The sequence below is a fragment of the Centruroides sculpturatus genome, unplaced genomic scaffold (assembly GCF_000671375.1).
Source record: "Centruroides sculpturatus isolate CEXI.00-Female unplaced genomic scaffold, Cexi_2.0 scaffold1086, whole genome shotgun sequence".
Lineage (NCBI taxonomy): Eukaryota > Metazoa > Arthropoda > Arachnida > Scorpiones > Buthidae > Centruroides > Centruroides sculpturatus.
In genome coordinates this window covers 29,886-47,725 of record NW_019386177.1, presented here as the reverse complement: position 1 = coordinate 47,725, position 17,840 = coordinate 29,886, and the positions used below count along the sequence as shown (strand labels likewise).

The window sequence follows — 17,840 nt, the reverse complement described above, 5'->3', positions numbered from 1 at the left end:
TTTTAAAATGTATTTATTTATTATAATTAAGAATTTTACTTTAATGATTGTATTCAAATGTTTTAAAATATTTTTATTTATATCAAAATAATTTTATTGATAATATTGCAATATTTTATACCTTGAACAGTATTAATTTTCTTGTTTCTTTCAGTCAAGTGGAATATTCCGATAAGAACGGCGTCAAAAGATTCGTCGAAAATAATCAATATTTCGAATTTTCCAGCGAATACATCAGTAAAATCACGCTCATTCCCGATTAATTTTCTTGTTTCTTTTTGTATTGGATATTCAAGTACAAATTAAGATCTGAATTGTTTGCAGTATTAATTTTTATTGTATTTTTTTTAGTATATAATATGAACAGTTACATTGTTTTGTCTTCTGTGATGACAATGCCAAAAGTATGTTTAACTTTTTTATTATTTGTTTTTGTTATGTTTTTTCTTTTTTTAACACACGAGAATTGATATTTACACACAGAAACACAAACACGCATTATACGAGTATAATAAACTAACATTTTTTTTTGCTTTTTATGGTATTTAATTGTGGTCGGAGATTGGCGCAACAGAAATGTACAGAATCTACAATAAGCAAATTTTATATATGAGTAGTTTTTGAAAACGACAGATTGCATTTTCATTAAATTTGCCATTTTGTAAAACATGCAAAAAGCTATCATTGCCAAATATATACTATTCACTGCCCTTAACTATAGCAAGTTTTTCTATTGTGTCTCGACAATCATTTAATGTCGCTTTTTTAAGGCACGTCTTAGTATTTTTGACCGCTAGAGTCTTTATAAAATGATAAATAAAAACATAAAGGTATACACTCACCATTTGTGTAAACACTTTGTACTGTTTTCTTTCTCTTTCTTTTTCTGTAGACTAATTAATTTGCCGAGAAACAGAATTAAAAAGAATATCGCTTGTGGCTTTGAAAGACTTGATTCGTTTATATTTACAGTTTACTTTAAAATCCATCTTCACATTGTTTACATTTGTCTTAACAAAGTATTTAGAAAACATTTAGAAGATATCTTTGTCACTATTAGGTCTCTTAGATATTAAATGAGTGCCTTTGCCATCCGTAGGTTAGAAATGATTTGTCTGTTGCAGATTTACCTCCATAGAATAGTTTTAAAAAAGCCTGCAGCCGAAGTGTTAGCTGGCGTGCAGTCGACGAAATTTATTTTACAATGCTGCAAGTTTTTGGACAAGATTCGTATACGTGGACCGAGCGTACACATTTTAATAATGCTTTAAAATGGCTGGCCGGTAATATGAATTGCAAATAACTTCTAACGGACTGAATTAAAATCTTAAATTTGGCATTCCGACCCAGAACGGCATCGTCGTTCTCAGGTCCTTTTTTTACCGTCCAAAAAAAAAATAAAGCCATTATTCAAAAAAACAAAATTAATTAAAATAGCTATTAGTCTAGTACTTACACATTTATGAAATTAATGGTAAAGTGTACAGATTTACTAATTAGATCCTTTAAAAATAAATAAATAAATTTAAGATAAATGTTTGCATTTAAACTAAAAATGTACAAAAAAAAATATTTTTGTGACTAATTTGAATGAAGTTTAGAATGAATTGAAAGCTGTTTCTTCTCAATTGTTATCTCTTCTCAAGAAACAAAAAAATTAGTGAATAAATCAGACTTAACCGCAAAAGAGAATGATAAATGTCCATTTATGATATTCAATTGATATTTTTGTGTGTATTTACATTTATTCTTGAGATTCAGATGCATTTTTCTAATTCTTAATTTGTTACATTAAAAAATAAAACTCTTTTTTTTTTCTGTTAGAACTGGTACAAATAATTCATTATTTCACTCTTCTTCCCCTTCAGTTTTATATAACAGTTTTTTATTGTAGCAATTATCTGTTACCTTGTAATTACAGTATTTGGTCTAAGTTTTTTTTAACTGGAAGAACATTTAGATGACAGAAACAAGTTTGAGTCTGGAGTTTTAAATTTCTTTAATTACTATAGAAAGTTATTTTATCTTCGTCATCATTATTATTGTTATTACACAGAAATTTCCTTGTTTTCCTTGCGAATAATTCTTTAATTATATTATATAACGAGAGTACTTAATACTTCTGTAGAGTGGTGAAAGCTGCTTTTTTTTTTACCATTTCTTTTTAAATATTTATTGAATTAAAAATTACATTCTTCATTAATAGGTGTTGTGTTTCACAGAATATAGCTTTATGTGATGTATGCCAGATAATGGTATTTTTATGGCTTTAGGAAAAAAAAAACTGATACTTATATAGTCACTATATTGTAGAAATGCTAAATGTGATAAAACTACTATTACTACTCGATATAGCATGATGTGGCAGAGTTATAAACAATTGTAAGATCCATAAAATAATTCATTATAAATATAAAACACCCAAAGTACTCATTCAGAGGAGGAAAAGAAAAAAATGCATAACGATCATTAAAGACAGAATCATTTTATGGGTCTATGATAAAATATGCCTTAAGTATGAGCGACTTTTTAATTACTATAATTAGAAAAATGCATAAAAAAAATATATATACGTGTATGAAAAACTGTATTTAAAAAAAAATACCTTTGGTATGTTAAATAGTGCTTTGTTTTTTTCTTTTTAATTTTTTGTAATTTGCCACAGCGAAATATAAGTTTGCAATAAAAATTCTTTTTAAATTACGTTCCGAGATTTAATCTGTTTTATACCAGAATAAAGAAAGGAAATGGAAGTGGATCCAATCCAAGAAACAAACACGTTAAATATTATTTATTACATATAACCAAATACATAAATTCAATAAAACAAACATAAAAGAATAATTAATTGTAAAAAATAGCAGCCTAAAAGGGCATTTATTCCGAGTATCTTCGAATATCAACATATAATATATATATTTATTTATAAATTGTGTAAAAAAAAACCTCACGAACGTAGTGAAGTAATGTAATGTTACACAAATTAGCTATTCTATAAAAAAAAACAAGAAAAAAAACGTGGAGAGGAAGACAAACATTAACACCGCTACTTTTTTTAATATTTACACTAGAAAAAGAAATAGTTAAGCACCTATCAAAATGGAATTTGGTACGATCGCGTATTCTCGATATACTTGCTACAAAACAAGAATCTACCCGGCGTGATCTCGAATGACAGCATCGCGAATTTTGCTATTGTTTTTCACAAAAAGAAAAAATAATAATAATAATAAGTGTAGGTGTTACCGATGACGTTTTATTTTTTATGCGTTAACGAATGATTATTCCCTTTTTATTTATTTATTTATTCGATCCTCATTAATATCAGACGAATATGAAATCCGGTTTTCCCCCCTCGTGGCAAGGACATTGATCTATCTTCTCTTTCCTTATCCAACGTCCGTGGCATTGCGGATTCGATAGGGTGGCCCACCTTGTCGGTTTGTTGTGGATCCCGTGCCCGTTGCATCTGTAACCTAGATGTTTACGCATTGCAGCGTGCTCGCAAGTTACGCATATCTGAGATCCTTTCGTCATTACTTTGGACACCTCGTCTTCCATGTGATGGCACGCCTTGCGGACTTTAGTGACTTCGAACACGATGCAATACCTGTAAAGGATAATAATAATGATGTAAATCTCCAGGAAAAAATATGAAAATTGATCGACGTCACGATTTATTCTTTCGGTTTTCCTCTTTGATATTTTTATCGCTCGGAAAACAGGAGAATAAAGTGTTTTTAATTGTCCTCGAAGGAGAGTTACGACGTTGGTTTTAAACAGTTCTTGGTATCGGTTATGCAAATTTCTTTTTGTTTCTCGTGATTGATTAAGTAACTCGATTAACAATACCCTTTTTTTTTAAATAAAAATTTGTAAAGATTAATAAATAAACTGGACGTCATCGAAACTTCTTTTTTTTTTTTCGTTTGGTACCCGAACCAGTTTCGTAAATTCTTGGTACGCATTACATAAAGAACGCTTTCTAAAACTCTAGGGAAGCTTTTAGGGGTGATAGTTTATCGCGAAGGAGTTTGTTTATCCAGTCACGAGACCTGTTCGACCTAGTACCAGATAAGCCACCTGCGCTCTTCTATCCGAGAAAGGGGGAGGGAAATCCCTTCCCGGTGGAATTTTATCATAGCCCGAACATTCCAAACAAACAAGAACTATTTTTTTTTTTTAAATACTTACTCTTTGCTGCTTTCTTTAGCCGGATCTTTGGGGTAACGAAGTCGCAAGTTCTTTCTTATATCGTTAGTAGAATTGGCTGTACGTATTTGGGAGTACATGGATGGTAGAATTAAAGCCATTTCTAGAAAGAGAGAAAAAAATAATATGTTAAAAAATAATAAAAAAAAAAGACTAAAAATTCACGCGGAGATCAAAAACAGGAAACAGGAACGCATTAACATACAATGTAAAGTTTTTGTGTTGCTAAATATATACGCCCGGTATCGACTTTAGTGCTGATTCATGTTCAGATTAACGTATATGGTGTGACTGCACTTTTCAGTTTTTTTAAAATATATTTTGGCATATTTTTAGAAGAAAAAAAATAACTCACGAACGGATCTTTAAATAATTCGTGAACTAATTGTATAATTTTAACAAATTACCGTTACTGTTTGCGAATTTCGGACGATTCTGACGAATGGAAGAAAGCGCTAACAACACTTTATAAGTAAAATAACCGTTGTTTTATCGTTAGCATAATTTAACGAGCCGGCAACAAAAGGAGATTGCTGTCGACGGACGGATCACCCCCCCCCCGACTAGAGTCGACGGGTGGGTGGTCCACTTCAAAAATTGAAAAATTCCAAACACTACATAAATAAAGTCATAGGAGGCATACTTTTTCCCATGAAAACTATTAATTAATGCCCCCTTCCCGAGTTTAAAATTCGACTATTTTCTGTGTTTATTAGTAATGGTTTTCATTATCTATTAATAAATAAAGTACTGTTTAAAACTAGGTTTGGCGTACGAAATCGTTTTGTGTATTGGTATTATTTACGTTATCGAATTAATATTTGGTTTATATTCGACAAGTTGCAAGTCTTGCCGGTTGAGTGGACACGTTTTAGAAGTCCTATCCATCAATCTAGTTATCGGCTAAGGGTTTTTGACTGGTCATGTAAGATAAGAAGATTGTATCTGTACCATGATTGATAGAATAACCATATGCGGCATTGAATTTCTCACCGACATTTTTTTTTTTACCTACACTACAATCAGTTTCGCTAAGGTTCCGTATAACTTTTTAAATGGTTAGTTCCAAATTCGTCGTAAAAAATTCTGCAATTGTGCAAACTTTTCCGAGAGGTTGCCAATTTCTGTGACGACTGAGCGGGTAAATAACCAGAGCGAACGTTAGTTCTTGGCATAACGACCTTTGGCGTCATTTCTGCCGATAGTCGAATAAAGTGCGCACTTTATTGTTTATAAAATCTATATGTAATAATGGAAGGTACAGTACTTCTACTCTACCCGAAAGAAGGCGATGCTTTCAAAAATCACGTGACGCGATCACCTGCCAAAAAGACTGGGTATTCAGGTCAGGGATGCTTTGGATGTCAAAGAATGAGGACAGTCATTAGGGGTGTCTGCTCCTTAACCCGTCGGATGGCTTTGTCTGAATGATTTATATTTTTATCGGGCCGTAAAGTGTAGCGAGTCAACATACTTTCACATCGTTCGGCTTCACTTCTATGCCCGCGAGTAAATAGGATCAGATAGCCGCGCAGGATATGTCCATAAAAGCAGCGATTGAGGGATTAAAAGTATAAATCATCTCCGTGAGAGATGAATTTTTTTTTTTTTTTCTGTCTTTGGTCGTAACGCTACGCATTCGGATGAACAAAAGAGGATCGTTGTCTGTCCCAAACTTGCGACCCTGGCACAGAAATGTCGTCTAACGAACAACAGAAACACAAGTCCTTGGGTCAGCAACCCACGAGCCGCGTGTGGGAAGAAGCGACAAGTTGCCACCCTTCACGATGTCCAATAGATTTTATATTCATGATATATAACAAGCGAATTCCTTTTTTTGTAATTTAAATGAAGCCATCCCCTTCTCTCTCTCGCGAGTCTTTTTTCCCCTCGGTATAATTAGTTTAGAAGTATTTATGAGGTCGTCAGTCTCGAACTGCATCCAAAATCGCCCACTATCTTACTTTTTAACACGCCTAAGGTAGACCGTGATTAAAGTTGTATGGTTATGTTTACATTTCGCAGCGTGGTCGGACTCCGTTTCCGTTTAACGATGGGGAAATTAAACGTCCGAGTTACTTTCGAAGAAATAAAACGCTCCATTTTTCATGGGATAAGGGTGTGGTTGTACCAGGGTTAAAACGTACATCCCAATTACTCCGTGCTATATAAGTCATTGGAAGAAGAATATATGTGCGCGCGTACCGTAGCAATAAGCGAAAATATAAAGGTGTGTTCTGTAATTTTAGTCCATAACTTACCTCTGTGTGCTTTAATAACCGATTTAGTTTCGCAACGAGTACCCAAACAGCCTCTTTTCTGAATTAATTCCGGACAGTGTCGTCCACCGTTCTGAGGATGCTGAATTATATTCCTTTCTCGACTCATGAAACCCGTGCCACAGTCCACGTTGCACGAAGACCACCGACCCCATTCCGACACTTCGCAGTCTGTCACTAGAAAATATATATATATATATATATAAAGTATAAATTTGTTACTTTATAAATAGATAACTACTTTAAATCGTAACAGAAGTTTACACACAGAATACCATTGTCTATTTACACAGATAATTGTATTCTCTGATATTTAACAAACGACATGCCTTTTATATCAGAAAACACGAAATGTCACAGTAATTATCTAGAACTGAAGATAGATAATTTCGAAGCGAATACTTTTATTTAAAACTCTCAACGGGATATAAATACTTGCAGTGTTAATGTTCAAGTTCTAGCCATTGGCTCATTCATCATCTAACATCTGCGAAGTACATTTGAACTCTCCCTTATCTATATGTGAATTACACATAGTCTAACCGAAAATAATAGAGAGAGAAAACTATATTAAAATATGGAGAAAAAAAATTGATATTTTTTACTCGGTTTTTCCTATAATAATCCAACAAAATTAGCTTTAAAAGAATACTGATTACAATAAATAAAGAACGACTTATATATATATATATATAAATTTACGTTATTTTGATTTTAATAAAGATTATATCTCCTTTTAAATAATCTCCAGAAGTTTTCTTAAAAGGAAAAAGCTCGAATATTTCATAATAATTGCGTGAAAAGTACGTAGAAATCTACAGAGAACGTCACCCGAGGATAAACGAAATGGAGTGTAAAGCAAGAAATATGGTGACTCGACCAGTCAAGGTAGGAGGTACAACTTCCATAGAGAGCCCCCGGGAGTGTCAGTACGTCAATCATCATTTTCCCCCCTCCTCTAAGTTTAAAATCCCTGTCAATCGCCTTTAAAGATATTACGAGTTCATCCTTTACAAAAAAAAAAAAAAAAAGTTATCGATTAAATCCATTTATCTGACAGTAAAGAATTCCGAAAATGACAAGAGCCGTATAAAGTTTATTATAATAACGACCGTGTCTGATTTAATCCAAATGTATTCGTTTGTTACACCGATAAATGCCAAAGAAAGTCGTTTTTGTCATACGTCAGATTTGGATACGCTTCTCGACTTTCACTTGCCAACTTTTATGTGTTACTAGAACGAGTAATTTTAACGTAAAGTTCTTTCTAAATATATATATATAAAGTGTTATAACTTTAATAATAATAAGCTTGTGTTACGATCAAAAGCGAGTGTTTCGTAAAGAAGTAACAAACTAGCCAAGAGCATTGGCCTCAGAGGCTCGAGAGTTCAAAAGAAAGAAAAAAAAAACTTTAGCTGTGTGCTCTGCGGGGGTGGAATTTTTTCAGTGTTAAATGACATTAACGACGACGAGATCAGCGCTCTCTAATGAAAGAACGCATTCGTTTTAAATTCCATAATTTCGTATTTATAGAAGACGAAAGTAATTTTAAAAAAATTTAAAAAAAAAAGGTTCGGGTGCCACGCACCTTATTTATTGAAAAGGAGAAGAACATTTTACCAACGCCTGCAGTTATTCAATTTAGAAATGGATTGCACGTGCATCGGTAGAGCATTTCCCCCCCTTTAAAAAAAAAAAATAACTACTAGGTATACAGGTAACAAATACACACCTGTGGCATGCTAGAACGGGGGCCATATCCGCTACCCTGGGGGTAGAAGGTGGAGCTGGTGGAGTTTGATTAGTTCTAACTAGGATACAGCTGGAGGTAGCTGTGAATTTTTTTCCCCCTTTTTTTTCTAGTCTTTTATATAACTTAATTCTCAGTAATGTCGTTACTAATTGCCGTTTTTTTATTATTATTATTTGAATGAAAACTGGAAAGCATCAACTGTAGTAAAATGAATGTCGGAGTAATCCGATACCAAAGCAAAACATCTGTACTTGAAACGAGACCGAGAGAGTGTTTTTTTTAGTTCGAATTTGCGATTTAATAAAAAGTAAAATAACTTTTTATTTATTTTTGCATGTTCTTTCAATCCTTAAAAATGATAACTTAAGATCTATATGGAAATAAATTCGTGATAAATGTTTTTTTTTTTATTATTATTATTATTTGGGTTAACGACACGAATCGAAATACTGTACTATTATTTCCGGTCGTATATGACCGTTTTTATAATCTCTTTAGATTCAAGGTCTGGCTCAAGATTAGAATTTGACCGCTATTACCAGCTGTCCCGACCAAGGGGGGGGAGTGAATTGAACGAGTTTAATAATTGAGGTTGCACACATGTGACATTTCCGCTGTCTGGTAGAAAATAACACAGGTAACAATTTATTTTAATACACATCCGGAATTTAATTTTGGATTACAGTATAATACTGGGAACCGGTAATAATCTCTTTACGATTTCGGTCTTTATACGATTTATATTATTATCTCGAGACGGTGTCGTTCGTTTAATTGTTCTCTTGAATTAATTAATAACTTTATACGGTTTGAATCGAGTAAATATGAACGATTGTTCGAAAGAACAATTGTCATATTTATAAAAATGCGACTTTCACGCTCGATCACGCAGCCTTGAAAAATTTCTCTAATTTAAAAATGTAATTTTTTTTCCCCACCTTTCTTAATTCCCGATTCTTGTATTATTATAATTTATTTAATAATTATATTTTAGACTTACCACCGCAGGCTTCCTTAAAATCGTGGCAGCAGTCACCGACTTTGAGACAAGCGTGGTCGCAATAACAGGGTTTATCGGAGAGATCTTCGATAATGGCATTAACCGGAGCTTTCTGGACCACGCAAGAACTGTCTCTGCCCGAACAGCAAAGTTTGGCTTTGCGACAAGATCCCTGGGAACTTACACCGGTTAGACACACCACAACAAAGAATGCAATCCCTAGATGAGGAAAAACCATCTTCGCCCGCTGATGCTCGCTAACAGACTGAAAGCTACAACTTGGATATCACGATGGTTGTTCTGGGGCCCGCTACCGCCTCAAGCAGGTTCTGCTGGGATAGCTGGCTCCTCCTTCATCTGCGGTGGAGGCGGCGTGCAAACTTTTTTTTCTCTCTCTCTCTCTCTCTCTCCTGGATGGCAGGGTTAAGTCAACAAGATATTCAGGTGGCTACTCTTTTCTTTCATTAAACTTTTTCAAGAGGTGATCCAAATAATAATAATAATAATAATAATTTTTTTTTTTGCTGGAAAGACGATACGTCTTTCCCATTACAAACCTACAATACACATTATTAAAACGTAAGAATGAAGGCATTTTAATCGCTCAATTCAGAATATTAATCAAAAATAACAATCTAATTCCTGAGAAACACACACACTCTCTCCCTCTCTTAACTCCTTATTAAAACTTATTCTATGTATTTTCGATTCGTTTTTTTTTTATATATATATATATTTTAAATTAAATATGTTTATGAAAATTATATAAAGAATTATTTATACGTTTACGTTTGGTTTTAAAAAAATTATTTTAACTCTGGCACGAGAAGCAGTTTGACAAGCGTGTTGCTTCATAGTGTGTTGTGTGAGAAGGCAACTTGTCTTTCTCTTTGTCAAGATCGAGTCCAGAGATAAGAATATCGTCTAAGCATGCTCCTTTAAGTCGACGTAAGCGCAACTAAAAGGAAAATGTGTCATAACACCATTACTTTATATCACCCATTGTGTTTAAGTACAAACATTTAATAATCGATTTTTTGTGTTTATTAAACGAATTAAACACGCGTAAAAAATGCCAAATGTTTTCGCAATATCTCCTCTGTTTTACCTTTTCGTAACATCACAGATATACTAGACAATGAAAAGTTACGCTTTACTTTTTATCTCTCTCTACTGGTGTTCGATTTAGTTAGTCGACGATGCAAACACACGACCGTTATACCCAGACTTTGTACCTCTCGCCAAATACTAATTACTATCCTCAGAGAGGAAAAACACATCACCAATCGATCGGTAGAACTAACTTATAACTGTTTATATACGCAAGCGTAACGTAGATTCTACGTAAAAGTAATAATATTATGGTGGGGTTATTCGATCTGTTTTTACAAAATTCGTGTCAAGGTTAAATGCGATTCTTAAATTAAAAAAAAAAAAAAAATCATTAGATTCCTATGAGTAATTTACCGCATCGTATTAATTGTGATCAAATATGTAAATCTATTACTCAAGACACTACTTGAATACGCTATGTTTTCCCACCTTTGCTCGGGTGTGTCATTTGAAGGTCAAAATATTGGCGACGTTCATCGAACGCTACAGAAAATTGTGGGTTTTGTTTGATGTCAGTAGAGCCTGTTATTATTGAAAAATTTCCAATCAAGTTTTACTTGTGAGATTAGTTCAAAGTGTCACTAGAATAATAGTCTACGACGAATCCAGTTGCGTGGTAAAAGGAAAGAAAAAGAAACAAAGAAACAGTCGCCAAATTGTCCACATTAAGAAAAAAAAAAACACTGAAGGGGCATTCATGTATTTAACAAAGATTAAACAATAAGTCTCAAAGATTATCCGAATCTTATTAAATGGGATCATTAATAACTGCCCACATTAGTTCTATTAAATACCACTAGAGGTTGTTTTAGCAAATAAATTCATTGAATGCGGTCATTCACACATTGTCCTTTGTCGAGTCATTTTGATGTTATTAACTACGTCTCTGAAAGAAGACATTTGTTAATAGACAGGAAGTTGATGGACGATATTTTCTAAACAAGAACTAGGCCTGTGTGTGTGTGTGATGTGGATTGAACTTGAAGGTCGGATATTATAGAAAACAAATGCCTCTCCAGTCTCTTACAAAAATTCCTTTTTATTTTAAATATATATTTCTACAACTTAATACAGGAAGTTACCCAGTATTCAACCATTTAATATCTTATAGTAACGCATTTATAAGTGAAGGCTTATAAAAATAGATAATTACTAATGAGAAGTGTGGTATTATATAGTTATTTCATAAGTTGTATTTAATTCATCAATTATTCTAAACACTTAATAGCAGTATATTAGAATAAACTATACTAATTATTATAATTTATTTATCTTAAACATTCACAACTACTAGTACTTTGCTAGGAGGAGAAAAAAAATAAATAATTAAAATAAAAAATAAAGAAAAACGAGTCTCAAATTCAAACGCAAACCAGTTCTGCAGAAGTGTTTATCAAGGTCTTATGTACTGTACATCGTTAGAAATTAATTCTATTCTATTAAATAAAATTGTTTCGAATAGATTATGCTGTGTAAACGTTTCGTTTCTTATTTATTTATTTATAAAGTAAACTAATAAATATTTAATAAAAGAGTGACGATCTTTTAGATAGTTGTTAAGTACTGGTGAAAGCTAATACCTTATGTTTAAGGGTTGCTGCTCTGTTAGCAATTTGTTATATTCAACGGAGCAAATATAGAAAACAAGGATTGCTTGAGAATTTTGTCATCGCCATCCATAATAGAATCCCCCGAAATAGTAACCGAAGATATCACACTCCAATTCCTTTCTAGATCGAATATTTTCAAGAGATTCTTAGGAGCCCTCTCGGACACGAAAGAAGGGTAGAGAAGCTAATTGAAATGACCTCACTTTAAAAATTACAGCGGGCATTTCAGAGATTTTTAGGAATTCTGGATGACACACAACACTCCTTTTTTTTTACGTTAGATTACTTGTTTTTTTTTTTTAAAGTAAGGGAGGATAATTATAATCATTATCTAGTTTTCGAGTATTTTTAAATACGGAGTTGAAACTAGAGAAATGCTGCAGAAGAACGTAATAAAAGTATTTTTTTATTATTTAAAGTGTGTAATACATTACTACAATTCGCTTCGAAATTAATTTACGAATTTGGTTAAAATATATATATAAATTTTTAATATTTTTCTGTCTTATACTTCGTACTCACATTCAACAAGCTGATAATTCATACAGCAAAAATCCAATTTTAGATTTTCTCCCCAATCCTTAGTAACTTCTGGAAAATCTCTCGCACTGTAACTGGAATTTAGAAAACCACTAATGACCAAACAGACAAAACAACTAACAATTCTCGGAAACTCTACACTTGTTTAATTTTTAAAATATTAACATTTCTTTCTTACATTTCCTTCGATATCCATGTAACTAATACCAATCTTTAAACACTAATTAAGTATTTGAAATGCAGCTGTCTGAAACGTTAACTGTGAAGCTTTTAAAACTAATAATCTAAGTATCTTAACGGTATAAATAATTAAGTTATGCGATATTTTATAGGATTATACGATTACATAACAAGAAAAAAAAGGATCTAAATTCAGGATTCTTTTATTATCTATTAATATTCTAAGTGAAAACTATTTGTATTTACTAATCGAGGATTGAAACCATTTAATTAATATTGTGTTTTATGCATAAAATTTAGTAAAAATAAAACATACAATAAAATAAGTTGTTTGTAGTCTCTACTATATTTAATGATTCTAAGAATTTAAAGACTTTTCAGAAATATTTTCGAAATTTCCTTTTATTTGACATCTGAAGAAACATATTTATTCAAACAATTGATTCGACTCATAAAAATACAGTAGTTTTTAATTGAAGAACATCTGTATTTCTTTGTAATGAAGATCTCTTTAATGTGTTTAGTAAAATAAATTATATTAAGAAATCGAATAATGGAAGTCACAGCATGGTCAAGGATAAATTTTTCCTTTAAAGTGTCATCACTTATCAGTAACATATCAAATATGTATTCAAAGAAATGCCAAATATATTTGTTTTTGCTATGATAATAAATGCCAATGGAAATTTAAAACTCGCTATTAGAATGTTAAAATTGTATTTATTAATTAACATTAAAAAATAATAATCTTTTAATGATATAATATAATTAATTTTCATGCATATTCTGTATACATGAAGGGTTAATAAAAACTTTATCACTTTATGAATGATAGATACCATAAGTAGAAACGAAACATACGAGAGATAATATAATAAATTGCATAAACCGTATAAAATTTAATGAAACTTTTTAATAAATAAAAGAATTGACTTGTGGAATGTAGAGTAATTGACTTTCAAGACAGCCTTTTCTACTTGTGTGGACAAGGCTGAGTTGAACTTGAGAAGGGCAAACTTTAAGTGTTATTTACTTAAAATGATTGAATATAATGATAAAACATAAGTTATAATTTAAATGGTTATAATGATTTAAAAATTCATCTAATCAAACTTTTTTTTTTTAACAGTTTCGTCCAGAATTCTCTATCATTCTCGCTTGATAGCTTACAGTGCAGATCATTATCTACTTAGGACATTGGCTCACGGGTTAATAAACACTTTCAGTTTGCAATTAATCGTTATTTACTTCCACAGAGTTCACAAGAAACTCGTTTTAGGAATTGCTAAATGGAACGTGCGTAATAATGCTAACAAAACAATAGTACAGTACATCAGTATTACCGATACAAACAAACGGATTTATGATAAAATGATTTCCAGATAACTTTCCAAGCAAACATATTATGATTTGCTTGATAAATATCGAGATAATATATTACATTTTTAATTTGTAATAATATATTTTTAAGTCAGTTTAATCTTAACTAACTAAAGATGTATCTACAACAATACATATCTATATACAACTTAAATATATAGCCATAAAAAAGATATATTTATTTATATGTACTTTTATGCCCATAAGTCTATTAATTTTCGATTTTATCCTTATAGTTTCCCTTATGTACTGTACATCGTTAGAAATTAATTCTATTCTATTAAATAAAATTGTTTCGAATAGATTATGCTGTGTAAACGTTTCGTTTCTTATTTATTTATTTATAAAGTAAACTAATAAATATTTAATAAAAGAGTGACGATCTTTTAGATAGTTGTTAAGTACTGGTGAAAGCTAATACCTTATGTTTAAGGGTTGCTGCTCTGTTAGCAATTTGTTATATTCAACGGAGCAAATATAGAAAACAAGGATTGCTTGAGAATTTTGTCATCGCCATCCATAATAGAATCCCCCGAAATAGTAACCGAAGATATCACACTCCAATTCCTTTCTAGATCGAATATTTTCAAGAGATTCCTAGGAGCCCTCTCGGACACGAAAGAAGGGTAGAGAAGCTAATTGAAATGACCTCACTTTAAAAATTACAGCGGGCATTTCAGAGATTTTTAGGAATTCTGGATGACACACAACACTCCTTTTTTTTTACGTTAGATTACTTGTTTTTTTTTTAAAGTAAGGGAGGATAATTATAATCATTATCTAGTTTTCGAGTATTTTTAAATACGGAGTTGAAACTAGAGAAATGCTGCAGAAGAACGTAATAAAAGTATTTTTTTATTATTTAAAGTGTGTAATACATTACTACAATTCGCTTCGAAATTAATTTACGAATTTGGTTAAAATATATATATAAATTTTTAATATTTTTCTGTCTTATACTTCGTACTCACATTCAACAAGCTGATAATTCATACAGCAACAATCCAATTTTAGATTTTCTCCCCAATCCTTAGTAACTTCTGGAAAATCTCTCGCACTGTAACTGGAATTTAGAAAACCACTAATGACCAAACAGACAAAACAACTAACAATTCTCGGAAACTCTACACTTGTTTAATTTTTAAAATATTAACATTTCTTTCTTACATTTCCTTCGATATCCATGTAACTAATACCAATCTTTAAACACTAATTAAGTATTTGAAATGCAGCTGTCTGAAACGTTAACTGTGAAGCTTTTAAAACTAATAATCTAAGTATCTTAACGGTATAAATAATTAAGTTATGCGATATTTTATAGGATTATACGATTACATAACAAGAAAAAAAAGGATCTAAATTCAGGATTCTTTTATTATCTATTAATATTCTAAGTGAAAACTATTTGTATTTACTAATCGAGGATTGAAACCATTTAATTAATATTGTGTTTTATGCATAAAATTTAGTAAAAATAAAACATACAATAAAATAAGTTGTTTGTAGTCTCTACTATATTTAATGATTCTAAGAATTTAAAGACTTTTCAGAAATATTTTCGAAATTTCCTTTTATTTGACATCTGAAGAAACATATTTATTCAAACAATTGATTCGACTCATAAAAATACAGTAGTTTTTAATTGAAGAACATCTGTATTTCTTTGTAATGAAGATCTCTTTAATGTGTTTAGTAAAATAAATTATATTAAGAAATCGAATAATGGAAGTCACAGCATGGTCAAGGATAAATTTTTCCTTTAAAGTGTCATCACTTATCAGTAACATATCAAATATGTATTCAAAGAAATGCCAAATATATTTGTTTTTGCTATGATAATAAATGCCAATGGAAATTTAAAACTCGCTATTAGAATGTTAAAATTGTATTTATTAATTAACATTAAAAAATAATAATCTTTTAATGATATAATATAATTAATTTTCATGCATATTCTGTATACNACTTTCTTCTTTTTTTAATTTAATTTTAATAGAAAGTATAAAATATTTATTTATTTAATTTTTTTAAGAAGAAAAAGGAAGAGTTTAACTAATTAAATTTAGAAAAAGTTTAATTTTTTTCTAATTAAATTACCTTTTTTTTAAATCTTCTGTAATTAAAGTTTATTTTCAAAATAAAACTCTTTAAATTAATAAACGGATATCTCAATTAAAGATTATTTCAACCGATCGATTGGTAAAAAACAACTTCGCAATGAGAAATTTAAGAATTTAAGAAATTATTTCGTAATTAATTAATAACTCTTTCCACCCTGTGGGTACTAAGAGGACCCACCTTTTAGCGAGCCCTTTATGGGTTCGGCCAGGCCCACAATGGGGTGACCGGGCGGTGAGGGACGGGGCTCCTACATAATATCCGAAAGAACCACTCCCCGAAAAATTTTTAGGGATTTTTCCTCCCGTCCGGATTCGAGTCCCCCAGAGCGGTAGGCTGCCACTTTAACCGCTCGGCCATTCAACCTAATTGGATTTTGTTTGATGTAATAAAAATTTTTGATTTTCTTTTGGAGAATCGAAGATATTCGGCAATTTTCACCCATATTAATGATTCTATTGTGGGTCATGCTTGCTTGTAATGAGTATAATTGTACAGTACAAGTAGCTTTAATATGCTAGTAACTATCTAACCAATCAGCCATGCTTTTGTATCCATTTTAAAGCCATTGTAGTGAATTACTGACAATAAATTTTAAAAGTTTATATATAAAATAATCATTTTAAACTGTTTTTTTTCCCCTTAAACAATATAGAAAAAAAAGTTTTCCATTAATTACGCTTTAGGGACGAAACAATCAATCAATTATGAAAAATTAATATAATTGAATTAAATTGACTTATTACACTTGACCTCGCTGACTTTATTCATAAAGCAATTACCCTATTAATATATACAAATCAGACAAAAATAAATTGTGTAGAAATTTTAATTAATTATAATTTCTTTCCGATTATATTTTACTGTTCTTTTTTTTTAAATGAATTTTACTGAAGATAATTAAACAAAATAACTAAAATATACAAGGGGAATACGTATATATGTATATAAATGCTCTATCTAAATTCACCAACAAGAGCTCTATTAATATCTATGATATATGGCTGTTGTTTTTAAGGTTATTATCTTTCAGGAAATGAGTAAGAGAAAAAGTTTACTAACAATCTACTTTACTTTCAATTTTTCGACGATCTGCGGAGGATGTGAATTTAAACATCTGCAGTTACAGTTACAAAATTGATAACGCGGAAGATAATTTATCATTTCGTTATAAGGAAGTCGAAACCTTCATCTTATTTCTTTGCTCCAGCAAAAACAAAGTGATATGATTTAAGAATGGCGGCGACGGCGGAGGAGGAGGAAGAAGAGGAGGAGGAGGAGGAAAAAAATTCATTTCTATAATAAAATAAATGGCTTAATTGTTGAATTTTTTTTTACATCTTTCCTATGAAATTTGTACAGAAACCAAAGCTTAAATCTTAATTAATATTGTAATGTTTTTTTATGGAGTTTATATGGAAATAAAGACTTAATTCTTAAATTTTTATTCTTGTATATGAATGTTATTTTTACTAACAATAAGATCTTTAAGATTTCTTTTTATTCGTTTTTTTTTTCTTTGTAATATTAAAAGAAAATAACACGGGTCCACTTATTTACAAAATGGCCCTACACGAGTTCTCAAGGGCCCTGAGAACTCGTAAATTTGTTTAATTTATTAATTTAACTAAATTATTTTGATAATTTAGTGA

At 30.9% G+C, this 17,840-nt stretch overlaps 1 protein-coding gene across 1 annotated transcript; it reads right to left on the bottom strand.

Moving 5' to 3' along the window:
• Nucleotides 1-2,774: 2,774 nt before the first annotated feature.
• Nucleotides 2,775-9,618, bottom strand: LOC111613942 (somatomedin-B and thrombospondin type-1 domain-containing protein-like). The gene is made up of 4 exons (XM_023355292.1): nt 9,248-9,618; nt 6,474-6,668; nt 4,195-4,315; nt 2,775-3,610 (listed from the first exon to the last, which is right to left on the bottom strand). The coding sequence occupies exons 1-4, from the start codon at nt 9,483-9,485 to the stop codon at nt 3,325-3,327; spliced, it is 840 nt and encodes a 279-aa protein (XP_023211060.1). The 5' UTR covers nt 9,486-9,618; the 3' UTR covers nt 2,775-3,324.
• Nucleotides 9,619-17,840: the final 8,222 nt, after the last annotated feature.